General features: G+C 39.1%; 2 protein-coding genes across 5 annotated transcripts; both read right to left on the bottom strand.

The window, feature by feature from the left end:
* Positions 1-448: 448 nt before the first annotated feature.
* Positions 449-10,197, bottom strand: LOC139936565 (methylmalonic aciduria type A protein, mitochondrial-like). Of its 2 annotated transcripts, XM_071931405.1 has the most exons (7): positions 9,642-10,197; positions 6,482-7,121; positions 5,576-5,698; positions 4,814-4,984; positions 3,676-3,911; positions 2,276-2,586; positions 449-1,012 (listed from the first exon to the last, which is right to left on the bottom strand). In XM_071931405.1, exons 2-6 carry the CDS (start codon positions 6,867-6,869, stop codon positions 2,278-2,280), a joined length of 1,227 nt encoding a protein of 408 aa, XP_071787506.1. In that variant the 5' UTR covers positions 6,870-7,121; positions 9,642-10,197; the 3' UTR covers positions 449-1,012; positions 2,276-2,277. The 2 variants fall into 2 exon arrangements, with proteins under 2 accessions (XP_071787506.1, XP_071787505.1); XM_071931404.1 differs by having other exon boundaries at positions 449-2,586; positions 9,486-10,197.
* A 239-nt stretch (positions 10,198-10,436) lies between these two features.
* LOC139936563 (catechol O-methyltransferase-like) lies at positions 10,437-16,469 on the bottom strand. 3 transcript variants are annotated; one of them, XM_071931400.1, is made up of 5 exons: positions 16,369-16,406; positions 15,500-15,553; positions 14,175-14,407; positions 12,675-12,874; positions 10,437-12,069 (listed from the first exon to the last, which is right to left on the bottom strand). In XM_071931400.1, the coding sequence occupies exons 3-5, from the start codon at positions 14,344-14,346 to the stop codon at positions 11,755-11,757; spliced, it is 687 nt and encodes a 228-aa protein (XP_071787501.1). In that variant the 5' UTR covers positions 14,347-14,407; positions 15,500-15,553; positions 16,369-16,406; the 3' UTR covers positions 10,437-11,754. The 3 variants fall into 3 exon arrangements, with proteins under 3 accessions (XP_071787501.1, XP_071787499.1, XP_071787502.1); XM_071931398.1 differs by lacking the exon at positions 15,500-15,553 and having other exon boundaries at positions 16,369-16,469; XM_071931401.1 differs by lacking the exon at positions 15,500-15,553 and having other exon boundaries at positions 16,335-16,396.
* Between the last annotated feature and the right edge of the window lie 629 nt (positions 16,470-17,098).

Genomic DNA, 17,098 nt, shown 5'->3' with positions numbered 1-17,098 from the left:
ATATTATGTTTCTTATACAGTTCGTACACTGCCTTATACAGAGGGCATCTCAAAGCGCTCATTAGTTGTTACTTTAAGGTATTTGGAGCAGTGTTTGAAACGACTCATTTCCATAGCACCATGCAACAGTATGTGGTGTTGTGCAATCTGCAGTCAACCAAACCAGAAAATACTGGGGGTGAACCTTCTTCTCTTTACGATAAGTGCACTTGGACCTTGTACGTGCATTACCTGAACTTCACGTCCCAAGTTTGAAAATTGTCAAACTCATTGCACTTACAGTATCCCAGATATACACACTGAACAATAACAGGCCAAAATACAATGTTTTTGCACGAAGCATTTATGTGCAAGACTAGACGTTTTGCAAAATTGGAGTTAAACAAATTTGCACTTATGCAAAGAATCATTCACACTCATTGATACACTTGTTTTCAAATGTTCCTTGTTGATAATTTTATTATTTATTTACATTTGCATATTTTAAAGCCATTGGACACTTTCGGTAAACAGTATTGTCCAAAGGCCCACACTTCATGTATCACAACCTATACATAAAATAACAAACCTGTGAAAATTTAGGCTCAATCGGTCATCGGAGTCTGGAGAAAATAACGGAAAAACCCACCCTTGTTTCCGCACGTTTCGCTGTGTCATGAAATGTGTTTAAAATAAATCCGTAATTCTCGACATCGAGAATTGACAATTGTTTTAATGTTTTCTCAAAAAGTAAAGCATTTCATGGAATAATATTTCAAGAGAAGTCTTTCACAATTACCTTCTATAACCCTTTAATTTATTTGTAAATCTGTGAACTTTTATTTTTTCTTCTGTTCCGAAAGTGTATTATGGCTTTAAAGGGAAAGTATAACTTTGGTTTTTGAAACCCTCTATATAAATAAAGATAAATACAATAAAACTAACCTGGGGAAAATTTCATTTCAAAAGGTGGTCGCATTGTTGAAATATCGCCGAAAATCCGGAGCGATTATGTCCATGCAGGAAAATTAATCTGGAATTGGAACACACAATCTTAGAAACATTACCGTCAGTAACGCTTCTCAGATTCAAAGCTCTCACTACAAAATGAAACTAGACATTGAGAGTTTGTGAACAAACTGAAGGGGCTGTAACTACGAAAGCCGTTTATCTTTATACTAGTCATCATGACGTAACTTATACATTTTTCCTCTCCTAGTGAATATCTAACTATGTTCAAGTTTCAAGTTCATACGAGTTTGGGAAAGTTGTTTCTGTTAGTGGACAAGGGATGCTGAGAAGAAGAAGAAGAAGAAGTAGTATGAAGAAAAAATAAATAAATAAGAGGTGTTTCAGGCTGTTGGCCCGAACACCTAACTATTCTCAAAATGCTCAGTACTATCAAAAGCTGCTGTACTTCTAACCAAGGAAGTTGTTATTGCCATATTTTAAAAGTGATTAACAACTGTATACCTTCCCTTTAAAGGGTCTGGGTACTTTTTGTAGAACACAAAACACAATATTGACAGATTTACATTTAACTTACACGCTTGAAGATAACGATGGTAGAAAATTTCCCTTGAAATATTACTTGCTGAGGCGCTATAGTTTTTGAGAAATGAGTAAAACAATGTCACAAAAAGTAATATTCGTCTCAGGAGCACAAATTGTTTAAGCATGTGAAACGAATTTACCAGTACTGTTATTTACGCGACTCTCCTGAAAACATCACACTGTGATTTCCACTTTTTTTTTCTCAAAAACTTGACGACTAATGAAGCTGAAACTTCTACAGGTAAATTATATTACATACATCTTCATACACAGTGAGCAGGGATTTATGTCATGGCCAAAAACAAAAGGTATCAAAACCCTTTAAAGCCATTGGACCCTTTCGGTAAACAGTATTGTCCAAGGCCCACACTGTGTGTATCATAACTTCTATATCAAATAACGAACCTGTGAAAATTTTGGCTCAATCGGTCATCGGAGTCGGGAGAAATTAACGGGAAAACCCACCCTAGTATCCACGCATTTCGCCATGTCATGACATGTGTTTAAAATAAATCCATAATTCTCGCTATCGAGAATTGATATTGTTTTACTGTTTTCTCAAAAAGTAAAGCATGTCATGGAATAATATTTCAAGAGAAGTCTTTCACCATTGCCTTCTGTAAACCCTGTAAGTTATTTGTAAATCTGTGAACTTTTTGTTTGTTTACTGTACCGAAAGGGTCCAATGGCTTTAAGAATCTGTCAAATATTACAATCAGGATGCAAAGACAACCCAACCCACCATCATAAATCCTCCTCGGACTTTGCCACCCTTATCCTAAACTTCCCCAGCAGGGCGTCGGCTGCCATTCCCGAAGTGATCTGCCCTTTAGTCACCTCATCCTCAAGACGAGGTATCTCTGGTTTAACGTCCGGATGTTGTCTGAAGATCTCCATGATGTTGTCTTGGATGTGGTTCCACATCCAGATACGGTGCTGCCTCGCTCGTTTGGGGATGAAGAGTTTTGACTTGATCATGATGGAGTGGTACTCCTGCATCTCGGCCCATGCTTCTGTCAGGCCCGTCTTAGTGAGAGCTGATACTTGCAATACCTGCGATTCATACACAAATTAAGTGTGTATTTTTAAAAGACACTCACCCAGGCTGCATGACTATTATTAAGAATTCACACAAGGTTTATGTCCAACTTCAAGGATAATAACAAGTATTTGTTACACAGAACCAGCGATATCATTGGATACAGCGTACTGTATTACAGTACATGTACATCCATACATCTGTACATGCGTGCGACACTGTGAGGCAATTCTTTCTCTGTTTGTGAACGTGCTTATTGTGTTGGAGTTTATCAACGGCCAATCACAGCGTGCGGACTGTTCATGCACTATGCATGCAGTGGGTATTCCCATCGTCAACGGTGTGCGTGGTGTGCATGTGGCCGTGTGTACATCTAACATTTGTTTACGATCGCATTTCTGATGCTATAATTTTGAAGTCGGCTCTGGCTTTTCAGGTACTCGTTTGATCTTATTAAATGCAGTCTAAAAATAGTCTCTTGGTCCTTTTTTGGGGCAGGGCGGCCAATGATTTTAGCAGGGCGGCCAATTCTTTGGCCGGGCGTCGTAAATTTTAGGAGGGTGGCCCGCCCTCCCAATTTACGTGTGTGGAGAACACAAGGAACCGGCTTGTTTATCCGACACTGAAACACCATGGCCCAATTTCATGGATCTGCTTACCGTAAGCACAGAATCGGCGCTTACAGAAGCAGGGAATTCTGTGCTTACAGCAATCGTATTTCACGGGTTAGCGGGGAAATTTGGCTTATGCAGGTGCGTACTCCTCATTACTAGGCATTCTCTGCTTACACAGCTAGCACAGAAAATTGGCGCTTGCAGGAAAGCGGAGAATGGTGATCGTAAGCGCAGAATTCAGGGGTAAGCTTAGGCATGAAATTAGGCCCATGTTTGTAAATACAACTTACAAAGTTGTTACGCAATTATACTACTGCGCATGTGCACAGCACCAAAGGGTATGATACGGGTGGGGGTATAATACTGAATTTATCAGGTCAGTGGTTAGCCAATCAAAATTGCGGATTTCATTCTGGGAAATGATAAGTAAGGATTTAAAGATAACAAAACTGTGCTATATCTATCTCTGAGATAGCATTAAACTCATACCTTGGGAGACCACAAAGGTGAGCGTTTCCGCATCAACTTCAACGCACTCGTGTACTCGGTCTTGACACGCCGGCTCGGAATCTTCAATTCTCCGTCAGCTTTAGTGACCAGGATTAGATCCACTTTCTCCACGATTCCTCGTTTGATTCCTTGTAGTTCATCTCCACCAGCGGGTGGTATCAATAAGACTAGCATGTCTACCATGTCAGACACGACGTACTCAGACTGCCCTACCCCTGAGGAGAGTGAGAGAGTGGAGTTGGTTGACAGTTCAGCAGCTATGGTCATGTTCGCGCAAGGATCAATGGCTAACGAGTGGTTGTTTAGTGACCAGGATTAGATCCAGTGATGTATGTAGGGCATGCGCACAGAAGTTGCAATGCGAACGACTGTAGTCAAGTCATCAACACGACTTTCAACTTAACGCTCATTATAATTTTGTTATAACTGGTCCAAATAGTTGACTAGCATAGTCCAACTATCGTCAATCATCCCTTACAAATATTCACCCTTTTCATTGGTTAAGAGTGCTTCACATGATACGTCTTAGTTTTACTAGAAACGGCAGCTGTGTGATAGTGCATCGTTTAGCGTGTGATAGTCCGACGACTATCACATGGCGTGCAGTACCCAGGCGTCTTTTTACCCACCCACAATAAAAAGTGATATCACAATACAAATCAGTTTGGTGATACTGACAACACATCCAACAATGAATCTCAGGGCTTTGTGAAATCGGCTACAGGACTACAAGGTCATTAGTACAGTTCGCATGGATTTCATATTTTGGAGCTCTTTGTAAATGGAGTTTATTGATCAAGAGTGGTCTCCGAGATAATTGTTCAACAAAATCAAACAACACTTTCTAAAAAAAATGTTTATTTTTATGTGGATTTTGAATTTGTTTTTCAAAAATTATATAGATTTATTTCATTTACAAAAGCCCTTTTGATCTTTACAAAAATGAAATCAACCACCTTCCAGAAGTCAAATCTCGCACTGGTAAATTTTTCTTTATTTAACCCCAAATCATTAAAGTATAGCAACAGTAAATAAGGATTTATAAGTGGTTTGATTCCTAGGCAGCATATTTCTCAAAGAAGTTTAAAACTTTATTTCAAAGTCAAGGATTCCTTACCAACTGTCTCTACTAAAATAACATCAAAGCCAGCGCCTTCACAAACAACAATAGCATCATTTGTGTTTCGAGTTACACCTCCAAGATTGCCGGATGTTGGGGAGGCACGGATGTAGGCTCGTGGGTCTCGTGTCAGCTCCGGCATTCTCGTCTTATCACCTAGCAAGGAACCTAAAAACAGCATCAGGAAAAGAATTTAAACAGATGTTCCTTTTTAAGGGAGGATATTTTTCTCCAAAAAATAATTACCATAAAAAACTTATCGGTTGCAGTTATTGATTATTCTTCCTGCATGGAGATAAACTCTCAAAACTCTTTGTGATATTGCATAGAAGCTACATGTACCGCCTTTTGAAATGAAATTTTTACAGGTTAGTTTTAGTTTATATTCAATGCATTTTATAGGATTAAAACAATCAAATGGATCTAAAAACCAAGACTAACAATTCGCTCTCGTTGAAATGTGCCCAACTCTCATACTCTTGCAAAAGAATCAGTGTGAGTACAGAATTGTCAATTAATAAATCAAAAAGGCAACTGACTGGGTAAACTTAAATTCAAATAAGTTGGAAGACTGCCATTATTAGGGCTAGATAGCTTAGTAGAGTGCAGACACTCTAATTCAAACGTCACACACTCGAATTCCACTCTCTAGTAAATTGTGACTCCAAAATCTACTTTAAATTTGGGGTTTTAGGCTGGAAAAAAATCCAAGCACAAAATAAACCAATCAGATCATCGAGCTCATTACAACATATTCACCTCCACTAAATGATGAAGAAGGATCGACGGCCAACACTGCCACCTTGTGGCCAGCCTCGGTCAACTGTTTACCGAAAGCCTCAATAAACGTGGACTTTCCTGCACCAGGGGGTCCTGTCAAACCTAGAACAAATTGATAAGTTTGTTTTAGTACATATTAAACATACAGTTGTTATACATTGTTGCTTTGTATCCCTGGGTGGGGCGTAAATCTGTTGTCTTAATGCAAGTTCAAGAACTCAGAACACTGGTTGGCAGCAGATTGGTTCTTATAATTCAAGCAAAGATCTGTCTGTGGCAAATGCTAGAAGCCAAATGCACTATAAAAATTATTATTATAAGTTCCTGGTAATTAAAGGAACACGTTGCCTGGATCGGTCGAGTTGGTCTTTGAAAAGCGTTTGTTATAAAATGCATATAGTTGGCAAGATTCTGTAAAAGTAGAATACAATGATCCACACAAACATGCCTCGAAATTGTACGGTTTTCCTTTTGCCTCGTCCACTAACTCGTCCACAATGGTACCCTAGACACTTTTGAGGTTTTATGCTCTTAGGCGCATTTTTAGCATGTACCAGGCTTATTTTACATGATTGAAGTTGTACACTGTTAATGCTTGGCATATATTAGGCAAAACAATCTGAAAAAAAAAAAAAAACAAAAAAAAAAACACGTTAAAGAAACCCCCAAAACGCGGAATTATGCAGAAACGCGGAAGAGTTGCATGCCTGCAAAGTACCTGAGTGCCCCAGCCCAGACTCAAACCCATGCTCTTGCTGAAAACCACCAGAGCCTGAGTCCGGTACTCTTGTTAGCTGTTTGGCCACGACACTGCCACAAATGACGTGATATTAATAGTACTGCCTCCAAGAACCATATTGTACATGCCATCTGTAAAATACTAACCGATCCTAAATGATGCAGGAATGCCGCCATTCTTTGCTGCCTTCTCCTTCAGGTAAGCCAAGATGGAGGCGAGTAATTCCTTGGCCAGTTCCTTCTTCTTGCTGTGAGTGGACTCTACAAGCGTAATACTCTGCGCAATAGCTGCCCTGTGCTCCTCCACAAGCTGCCGAAAGAGTCGTCTCGGGACACTCTCTCCCCCTACCGTGTCGGATTCTTTTCTAATCGGCGGACTTGAGTGCACCGATCTCGGTGACTCTACACTCGGTGATGTCCACTTCAATTTTGACCAGTGTTTTGAATTGGGATTTGTAATTACACTATAAAAGCAGTGCTTTTTAAGCCTGGTAGTCCTGAGATTTGCAGTCATGGTGCAGAGGGAGTTTGCCATGAGGGATGATACGCCTACACGTAGTGTTTAGAGACTGGCGTGTCCAAGCAGGTAGAACTGAAACAGATTTGCTGGACTTGTGCAGTTGAGTTTATTGGCTCAATGTAATAATCATTCGCCTTGAGCCTTGGAGATATATAATAGTAAGCAATCCCTCGATGCCTAGTTGACCATTTCCAGGCTGTGTGATTAGCTTGTCGAAGTCTGGCTGGTTGTCATGATAGTAGCTGACTGATGGCATCTGGCGAAAACCTTCATGAAGAAACCCATACAGTTAAATATGGTTAAAATGTTGCACTTGATAGCACACATTACAACACAGGTAGAGTTTGCAGATTACAGGTAAAAGTAATAGTGCGTGTACAGGCATGTATGCACCAAGTACACAGTGCGTCTACACCTCCGTTTGTTTGAAGGCGCTACAGTGTGACCTTGTTTACACTACAGTGACTACACAAGTACTCCACACGGGCAGCCCTGGGCAGTCGGGTCGTACAGTGGGGAAAAATTATAGTTTTCCCCCACTTAAGCCAACAAGGCAAGGGGCACAGAAATTGATTTTCAAACCTCTTACCTGCATTATAAAAGTCTTCGACTAAACTTCATTTTGAGTGTTTGTATGGTGGCCCCGAAGGGACATCGCTAACGCAAACGTGTGCGCACACGTATGCAATGTCGTGAAACAAATCGCGAATATATGCGCACACGTATACAATATCGTGAAACAATTCGCGAATATGTGTGCACACGTATGCAATGTCCTGAAACAATTCGTGAATATGTGCGCACACGTATGCAATGTCGTGAAACAAATCGCGAATATGTGCGCACACGTATGCAATCTCGTGAACCAAATCGTGAATATGTGCGCACACGTGTGCGATTTGTTTTGCAACGTCGTGAATTTTATTGCATACCATGTTGCATACCATTAGGATGATGTCATAGTTGTGGATAATTTGTTACCGATCTTGGGAGTACTGTGGCGCTATAGCAGGCTCCCTCTGTAAAGCATGTGTATACCCAGGAACTTGGCACCAGGCCAAGGAAGACCACACGCCTCGCTTGCCTCACAACAAAGACCGCTGCTGCAATGACTACCACTTATCTCACTGTTGGAAAGAAACCCCCCAGATCATTAGACATTTTATTCAAAGGTATGCAACATGGTATGCAATAAAATTCACGACATCGCAAATAATATTCGTAGACGTGTGCGCACATATTCGCGAATTGTTTCACGACATTGCAGACGTGTGCGCACATATATATTTTTTGCCCAGGGCACTCTAATTCTAAAGGTAAGAAGTTTTAAGTGTTTTTCAACCAACATTTTTCAACAAAAAAGTGATCAATTTTGCAGACAACCTTCAGGAAAACGGCCATAATTTACTTGCTGATGATGTTTGGCACCTTATGTTGGGTTTGTTGGTTAAATGGGTGTTAATCTTCACATTTATTTACATAAATTGGTAATAATGAGAAGTGATATAATTATTTGGTTATTGCAAAGTTGAAGTGATCCCGAACTCGTCAATGATCCCGAACTGGTCAAATGACTGTAGTGTAGTAGTACAGTCGTTTGACCAGTTCAGGATCACTTTTTGAATTCACATTGTTTTTTGTTGCAATCTCTTTGATATCTTAAACAAAAAAGTTTATCAGTTTACCTAAACATGTCATAAAACTCACCAAGTATTCACTGATGAAAAAATATTAGTTCTTTTGAAGAGGCTTTGAGAAAAGTATCGTCACCTGTTTGACCAGTTCAGGATCAGTTGAATCTATTCTGAATCAGTAGAGTGCCCTTTATTGCAAACCCATACTCCCATTCATAAAACTGTCTCTCAAGGACACGAAACTTCAGAGGTGTGTTGGCATGGACTTGGACTTCCTTTCTTTAGTGAATGTCATGCAAGTGTCCTCAATAGCAGCGCAAAAACCCAGCCACAAAACCCCAAAACAACAGCAAAGGCAAATGAAAAAGTGAAGCGAACCTAAAAAGCAATATTGACCCCTCCAAGTTTAATTTTCTCACAAAATAAAAAATCTACAAGAATTTGTTGAAGTAATGTTTCTCAAAATCAACGAAATAAACTTTCTACTGCAGTAGTATGATTTTACCATACTTACTGACTTCGTAAGTTAGTGCGGCACAATTTGACGCAATGAGATGTTGAGTGATCCCGAACTGGTCAAGGGTAAGCTGCCCGCCCAAAGAAGATTTTGGGATCTTCGTCACCTCAAAAAAACAAGATGACTGCATAGTTTTTACAGGAATGTCTTTTTACACATTCTTATCATTTTACATAAATATTTTTTGCCCCGGCACTCCAATTCTACAGGTAAGAAGTTTTAACAGTGTTTTTCAACCAACATTTTTAAACAAAAAAATGATAAATTTCGCAGACAACCTTCAGGAAAACAGCCATAATTTATTTGCTGATGATATTTGGCACCTTATTTTTGGGTTTGTTGGTTTAATGGATGTTAATCTTCACATTTATCAACAGAAATTGGTAATAATGAGAAGTGATATAATTATTTGGTTATTGCAAAGTTGAAGTGATCCCGAACTGGTCAATGATCCCGAACTGGTCAAATGACTGTACTCACCTGACCGCCTGACCCGAGGCGCAGGCACAGTAACTCTCCAGGACGTCGTAGCAAGACCACCAGAGCAATACGGTACCACCCCACCCCTTAATTACTGACATTATTCAGCCAAATAATAAAAGACGATAGAAATTCACAAACTTTAAGTTTACCCACCTCAACTTGTTGTCGGATAATAATACGGTACGGAAGGAAGGGTATGACGAGTACTCTCGATCGCCTGCTGATGCTGCATGCTGTGTGTTATACCTGTGTACACTGTACTGCATGGATGCTGATTTGCACAACCAACAATACTTGACAGCGCCCTCATGAGGCTGAATACTTTTCTAAAGTAAAACCTTACTATAACTGGATAGCTAGGTGGGATGGGCTCAAAATGTTGGCTCTACACACATGATCTACTGCACACTCAATTTCAGAAAACACTACTTTGAATTTTTGTTTAGAAAATTTTCCATATGATGCCACCACTTTTTCAATCGATATTAAACAATAGTATCTAATTCACCTCAATGAAATATCCCGTTTTGTAAAAAAAAATGAGTGAAAAAGTGGTGCCGCCATCAACAATTATCCTAATGGTAATGTGTCGCAAATATCGCCATAATGATTTGTAATGTGACATTACATTTTAATTTAAGATTGACACAAAGGTTTAAGTCATTATTGGCTCTCTGTCAGATCTCCATGGTCAGACTATGTGGTGACAGGAGATTCTGTGTCCCCCCTCCCCCCTCCCCCCCCCCCCCCCCTGAGATAAGGCTAATTTATGAAGGAAACAGAACAAAAGCCTTCAAAATTTGAGCTGTGTAATTGCTAGAGGGTGATTTTGTAATGGGCGACTTTACTGGGGGCGAGTTCAGTTGACTGGTCTTGGCCTTCTAGATCTGGGCAATACTTAAATGTTTAATATACAGTTCAAGAAATAAGCTACACAGTACGTCAACATTAGATTCTTTAAAATATATAATTATGCACCAGGGGGGAAAATTTAGTTTTCGGTTCAATTTTTGCTGATTTCAAACTATTATTGCGTGTCAAATGGACCATATATTAATATTATTAATTTCTTTATGTAAATGCTTTTTTGTGAACTTAATTTTAATACTTAGACTTTCCAACTTATTTTGGGGGTTAAAAGTAATTCAAAGTGTGCTGCTATTTCATCAGTGGGGAAAAGTTGGTGGGATAAATAAAAATGAGGGCACCGGATCACCCATTAATCTTCCTGAGTTACACTCATTAGCGTTTTTTAAAGCCCACTAAGCTTGTTTTGTCGAAAAGACATGGAGTTAAAAGTCACTTACTTAAAGGCAATAACTCTTTGAGCACCTTTGGTAATTGTCAAAGACCAGTGTTATGCATAAAATATCTAATGTGAATGTTTGGGCTCAATTGGTCAGTTGCAAGAGAATAAAGAAAGAGATTCTAATGAAAGAAAAACCTCCATGTGAGAACAATGAAAGAAAAACACCCATGTGAGAACAATGAAAGAAAAACACCCATGTGAGAATAATGAAAGAAAAACACCCACGTGAGAATAATGAAAGAAAAACACCCATGTGAGAATAATGAAAGAAAAACACCCATGTGAGAATAATGAAAGAAAAACACCCATGTGGCACAAATTTGTGTACTTTCAGATGTCTATTAAATAGCTTCATCAGGCCTAAAGTCCTTTAAAGGAACACGTTGCCTTGGATCGGTCGAGTTGGTCTTTGAAAAGCGTTTGTAACCGTTTGTTATAAAATGCATACGGTTACAAAGATGTTTAAAAAGTAGAATACAATGATCCACACACATTTGCCTCGAAATTGCTTGGTTTTCCTTTTACTTTGCAAACTAACACGGTCAGCCATTTATGGGAGTCAAAAATTTGACTCCCATAAATGGCCGACTGTGTTTGGCGACGGGGTACAAGGAAAGCACGCAATTTAGAGGCAAACTTGTGTGGATCATTGTATTCTACCTTTAAAACATCTTTCCAACCATATGCATTTTATAAAAAAGGGTTAGAGACGCTGTTTATAGACCAACTCGCCCGATCCAAGGCAACGTGTCCTTTAATATTTGAGTGGGAAGTTAACTCTTTTCTACAAAAACAAAAAACTTTACTTCAGAGGGAGCCATTTCTCACTTTTTACACTATCAAAAGCTCTCCATTGCTCATTACCAAGTAAGTTCTTGTGCTAATTATTTTGAGTAGTTACCAATAGTATCCAGTGCCTTGAATTCTCATCTTGGACAATCATAAAAATATAATAACTTATTCAACTAAATAAACAGATTTGGCCACCGCATCTTTCTTGTCACTGTATTCAAGGGTCGAGTCAAAAGTTTCCGTCTGATATTTCTCCGACGTTGTGACGTACTCTAGGTATTCAGGCGCACCAGGGTAAATGACGTTATCAGCGACAATGACTGTACCCTTCCGGAGCAGTCCGTGGGTCTCAAGGAGCTGAAGGTCCCTCAAGTAAACGTTCTTCCAGTGGTCGATGAAGACAAAGTCTAAAAAGTCCACCGAGAAATCCTCACGGAGCTTAGGGATGACTTCATCGGAGTTGTTGACGATAACAGTAATCTGGAAAATGAATATAAAAAAACAATTACATTTCTTAATCTTAGGTGCGGGAGTTACACAAATGCAGCAAGGTTACACTAAATACTGGCTCCCCAGTAACCCGAATTAATTTATAATATGGAAATTTTTGCGGAAACACCATGTAATGACTATCTCTACTCTAATGAGTTGGGTGGTTATGAAAAGAACCGTTTTGAAAGAGTTGAAACCAACAGTTCTTTTCATAACCACCCCAACTCATTAGAGATAGTCATGACATGGCGTTACCGCAAAAATTTCCATGTCATATTTCCACCATGCAAAGTTTCAAATCCAATTTAAAATCATTTTGGAGGCTTTATCATCCCTACACGCAGCTTATCCATCATAATCATAAAATCAATCATAAAAGTGATGGATAACGATTTCACTGAAAAATTTCAACAAATTTTTACTCATAGAAAAAAACATTTGTTAGCAATGACCATGTTGCGTTGACTCGGGGATCGGGAGCGATCGCAAATTTATGACAATTTGCGCCATTATTATTGGGTACATCTTGACAAGTTTGTCCATTATTTAAGGGGCAGGAAACCGTATGGTTAATTAATTCGAACAACTTCTACCTTCTCCTTCACTTTAATTCCTGCGTGGTCGATAAATTTCTTTGCAATCTCAGCGTTTCCTTCATCGGCCTCAACAGTAAGGAGGCGACTTCCGTTTGGTAGAATGCTAGCCATTAGTACTGCAGAATAACCACAATAAGTTCCCAACTCAAGGCAAGTTTTAGGGGCCAAGTCCTTTAAGATGTTGGTCACAATAGCACCTGAATGAAAAATAATAAATCTGATGAGCTCTCCACTTCAAAACTTAAAGTTATACCACATTGATACTTTTTGGTGATGCGCAGAAGACATCAATCATGAATTTTTTGAGACACGCAAAACTAAAATACATTTCCTTGTATAGAATAGTGTGAATATGTGACAATCAAATAAATTTATAATAAACAAATAAACAATAACTGCTATGACGGTTCACTCGGTGCCAGAGGGATAGATGCAGAGTAGTTATGCCTTCCCCTGACACACGAGGCCTGAGGGCCACTTCAAGGTGTCGGCTACAATTAATTTTCCAGGGGCCGTTGTCATGCCCCTACTTCTGGCGCTGAAACAGGGTTACTCCCATGACCCAACAACCCCCATGTAAGAAGGAACCTTTTCATCCGACAACGTGTGTGGAGTAAAATTAAATTCAATTAAATTCAATTCAATTCAACTCAATTCACTTGGCTACACAATAAAATAAAATGACACACCGCATAATTTTTTTTTTCAATGGGCCATGCACAAAACAGTGCAATGGATGGTCACTAATTACTAAAATTTGACTGGCCTTTTGTGGAGAACTTTCTGAGTCGTTGTCTCCGGCAATTACTTTGTTAGAATACCAGAGCTCTCTTAGACCCCCCAGGCATCTATTCATTCACACCGTATACGGCCTACCAGCAGACCTCATACTTCATGAAGGCAACAGAGGTGATTGCCTAGATGCCCCCTGGTCATTGCCTTGGTGCCCTTAAAATGCTCTAGTACAAATTCACAATTTCCCCACAGGCACCCTACCAAGAAGAAAATGCCTTGCGTGCCCTTGCCCTTTCTAAAACAAAGCATACAGGGCCCTATTTCATACAGCTGCTAAGCACACAAATTTGCTAAGCGTGAAATTTCTTCCTTAATAAAAACAGGACTACCAACCAAATTTCCATGTGATATTCAGGATAAGCAAACAACAGCTGAATACCAGGAAACAAGCAATATGCAACGGATAAAAATTTGGTTAGTAATCCTGTTTTTATCAAAGAAGAAATTTCATGCTAAGCAAATTTTTGTGCTTAGCAGCTCTATGAAATTGGGCCCATCGCAGGCCTGTACCAATCCCATCTTCCTGTAAGAGTCAACAATCAATAAAAGTGTAGGTTGTGTGAACCTGTAGTGAATAATTAAAGAAAAACAAAGAAAAACAATAGGGGTAGATTCTTGCAACTTTTTATTGCTTAATTCTTGTGCAGGGTTAATGCATGTTGAGAAAGGTTGTGAATTATTGTGATAATCTTTTTTGTTTACCTTTGATTTCACCAACGTTCATGAGCCTCTGCACTGTGTAGCAATATTTGTCAGCTGAGGCAAGTAAGCTGGCAGGATCTCCCTTCTTGGCGTGATCTAAGACATAAGAAACCATCTTCTCTGCCTTCTCCGTCATATCGCAAGCCTCCAAACCACTCCCAATAGTAGCCATCTCTACCAAAGGTATACCCGTCAGTCCCAAGTGTTAAGAACAGATTCAACGCAGTGACCACCTAAAGGGAAAACAAAAACATACATTATTTAAAGATGCTATTTCAGATTTTTGGCCGATTTGACCCAAAAAATTTTGATTTAAAATTCAATAGGTATTTTGATGGGGGTCGAGAAAATTACAAGCTTTCATTTGAGCCACTGCTAGAAAAAAGTCCGCCAATTATTGGTAGCAGTGAAATAAAGTGCTAAAAATTAGTTTTTGTCTGGATCCCGACAATATATCACAAAACCAATTCTTATGTGTTTTATAATAAACGTTTTAAATTGTTGTCATGGTTCCTAATGTAATTGTCATATTGTTTAAAATTAAAGATAATTAATTTGATAGTGAGACTGCGCTACACATAACATTGATTAGTTGGCCTCTATCCTATGCGTCCTACGTAACACTGCCAGTCAGTCCTACTACTTGCCGTCAACTCCCGACTTGCCGTCAACTCGCCATCACCTCATTTTCGTGCTGTCAACTCATTAAATTTACATAAAACATTTATAAATGGGGCACGGAAGTGTTAAGTCTGGGCTAAACTACATATTTTATTTCTCATGGTTTTCGGTAAAATTTCATTCACAAAAACGACTTTGTGTTGATTAAAAAAAAGTACCAATCATTGACATCTTGGGCCAAGACTAATCCATGTGAAAAAGCAAGATGGCGGAGACGGTTTTGCTGCTTCGAGATAATTTTTTTCACGAGAAAAAAACTCAAATTTTATTCCGAAATATGACCTAAAACTTACGCAAGTTCTCTTTGAGCTGATACTTTACAGTTCTATGCTTCTTTTGTGGATTTTAAATGTATATTGGAGGAGTTGACGGCGAGTTGACGGCACAAGTGAGTTGACGGCAAGTAGTAGGACCTCTGCCAGTCAGTCATCATGGAACTATGATGAGGCTCTTAATCTTTACGCTATCGTCTTGTGGAGACGATGACGAACCTCATGTGTTCTAGTAGGTAGGAGCACAGAGGTAGAAATGGTAGGAGTACGTCGACTGATGCCCTGTTTTACTCCTATCCTAGCCCTACTCAAGACATGCTAGAACTATGATTATGAATTTCGATAGCGGAACGACATGTAGTTACAACTTACAAGTTGAAGTAGCCCTGTTTTAGCCCACCTTGTGTTGCATCTATTTCTTCAAACCTATGTTGTGAAACAATTATTTTTTCATTGTTGTAATAATTTCTTGTGACTGCTGTTTGATATTGTTCTTTTTTTTTTTGTCTTTTGATACTGTGGAAATAAAATGAACCTTGAACCTTGAACCTTGAGCTGTTAATATGGCTCTCTTTCACTTCAGGGGCCGGCCCAAGCCCCACTTGTGTGGCCAAGGCTTAGGGATTCAGTTAGCCTTGGCCACACAAAGTGGGGATAGGGCTGGCCCCAGTCAAATTTTTCAATTTTCAATTCAATTCACTTTATTATTTCCAAATCCAAATAAATAAACAAAACAATAAGGAGTGAATAAAGAATTATGTTTTACAAGCAAATGGAATAATGATTTGATAATACATGAAGTAATATTGTGCCGTAATACTATAATATAATACAACATTTACAAGCAATGGCAAAATATTAACTACGGAAAACAAAGCAAAAAACATACAGATCACAAAAAAGCAGTGTTAGCTGCTTGTTTTTTGTTTTTTTGTTTTTTCCCAGTGGCCTGCCTTCATTAAATAATATTTGTCAGTTACTTAGGTAAGGCGGCGTTACTCCTAGAACTATTTCGGTTTCGTCCGGCTATCGTCTCGTTACGGGAGACGATAGCCGGACGAAACCGAAATAGTTCTAGGAGTAAGGCGGCGTAGCCACTGCTTGTTTTGCAACTTGTTTTTGAACTGATATTATAAATATATCTCTTTTAATTTAACATCGGTCCAATCCCATCCCTCAAATTGCATCGTTTTAGATTTAAACTGACCATCAAATAACATTCAGAAGTAATTTTGAGTTACCTGCTCGCTCGCGATGTTGTCCAACTCACTGCAGCTGCTAGACTGCAGAGATGATTGCGCTACCAATGTTTACATGTGATCACGTGACCTATAGACTCGCGACGCGTCACGTGTGATCGGACTGGAGGGGGCGGAAGAGGTATTGCGCAATCATTTGCTAGCGCGTTGTGGGTACACTCCATTTTAAAAATAGAAAGATAACATGAATACCGCTGAAATCAGCACTGAAAACATAACAGTACTTATTGTAAGAGCATTTTCCATTGTTAAACTGGTTAGTTTTACATAAAATGCTTACACATTTTTACCAAAATTTTTCGTTGGCTTTGCAGCGGCCAACGTGTATGAATGGGTCCAGGGGCGAGTTTGTGGCGTTACAAAACGTCACCCCTAAAATGGCTATAAACATCGACAAGTGAAAAAAAATTTCGTTCATCCTCTGATTTTTTTACTGAACGTTATGATGAGGGACAGATCTCTCATTCCTGAAATCCCTCCGTACATCCTCTGGATATTTGACGTTTTTTGAGAGGTATTTTTGACTAAATGGTTTCTGCCTATACTTGATCATGCATGTAACTCACGTTATTTGATGGTCAGTTTAAATCTAAAACGATGCATAAAGCTTGCAAAAAACAGCCAAACAGACAGACGGACAGACAGACAGACAAATAGAAAAAAAGGACAGATGAACATAATACATGACACAACGAATTCGTAATAGAAGCGA

The sequence above is a fragment of the Asterias amurensis genome, chromosome 4, assembly GCF_032118995.1.
Source record: "Asterias amurensis chromosome 4, ASM3211899v1".
Classification (NCBI taxonomy): Eukaryota; Metazoa; Echinodermata; class Asteroidea; order Forcipulatida; family Asteriidae; genus Asterias; species Asterias amurensis.
This window is presented reverse-complemented; position numbering and strand designations above follow the sequence as displayed.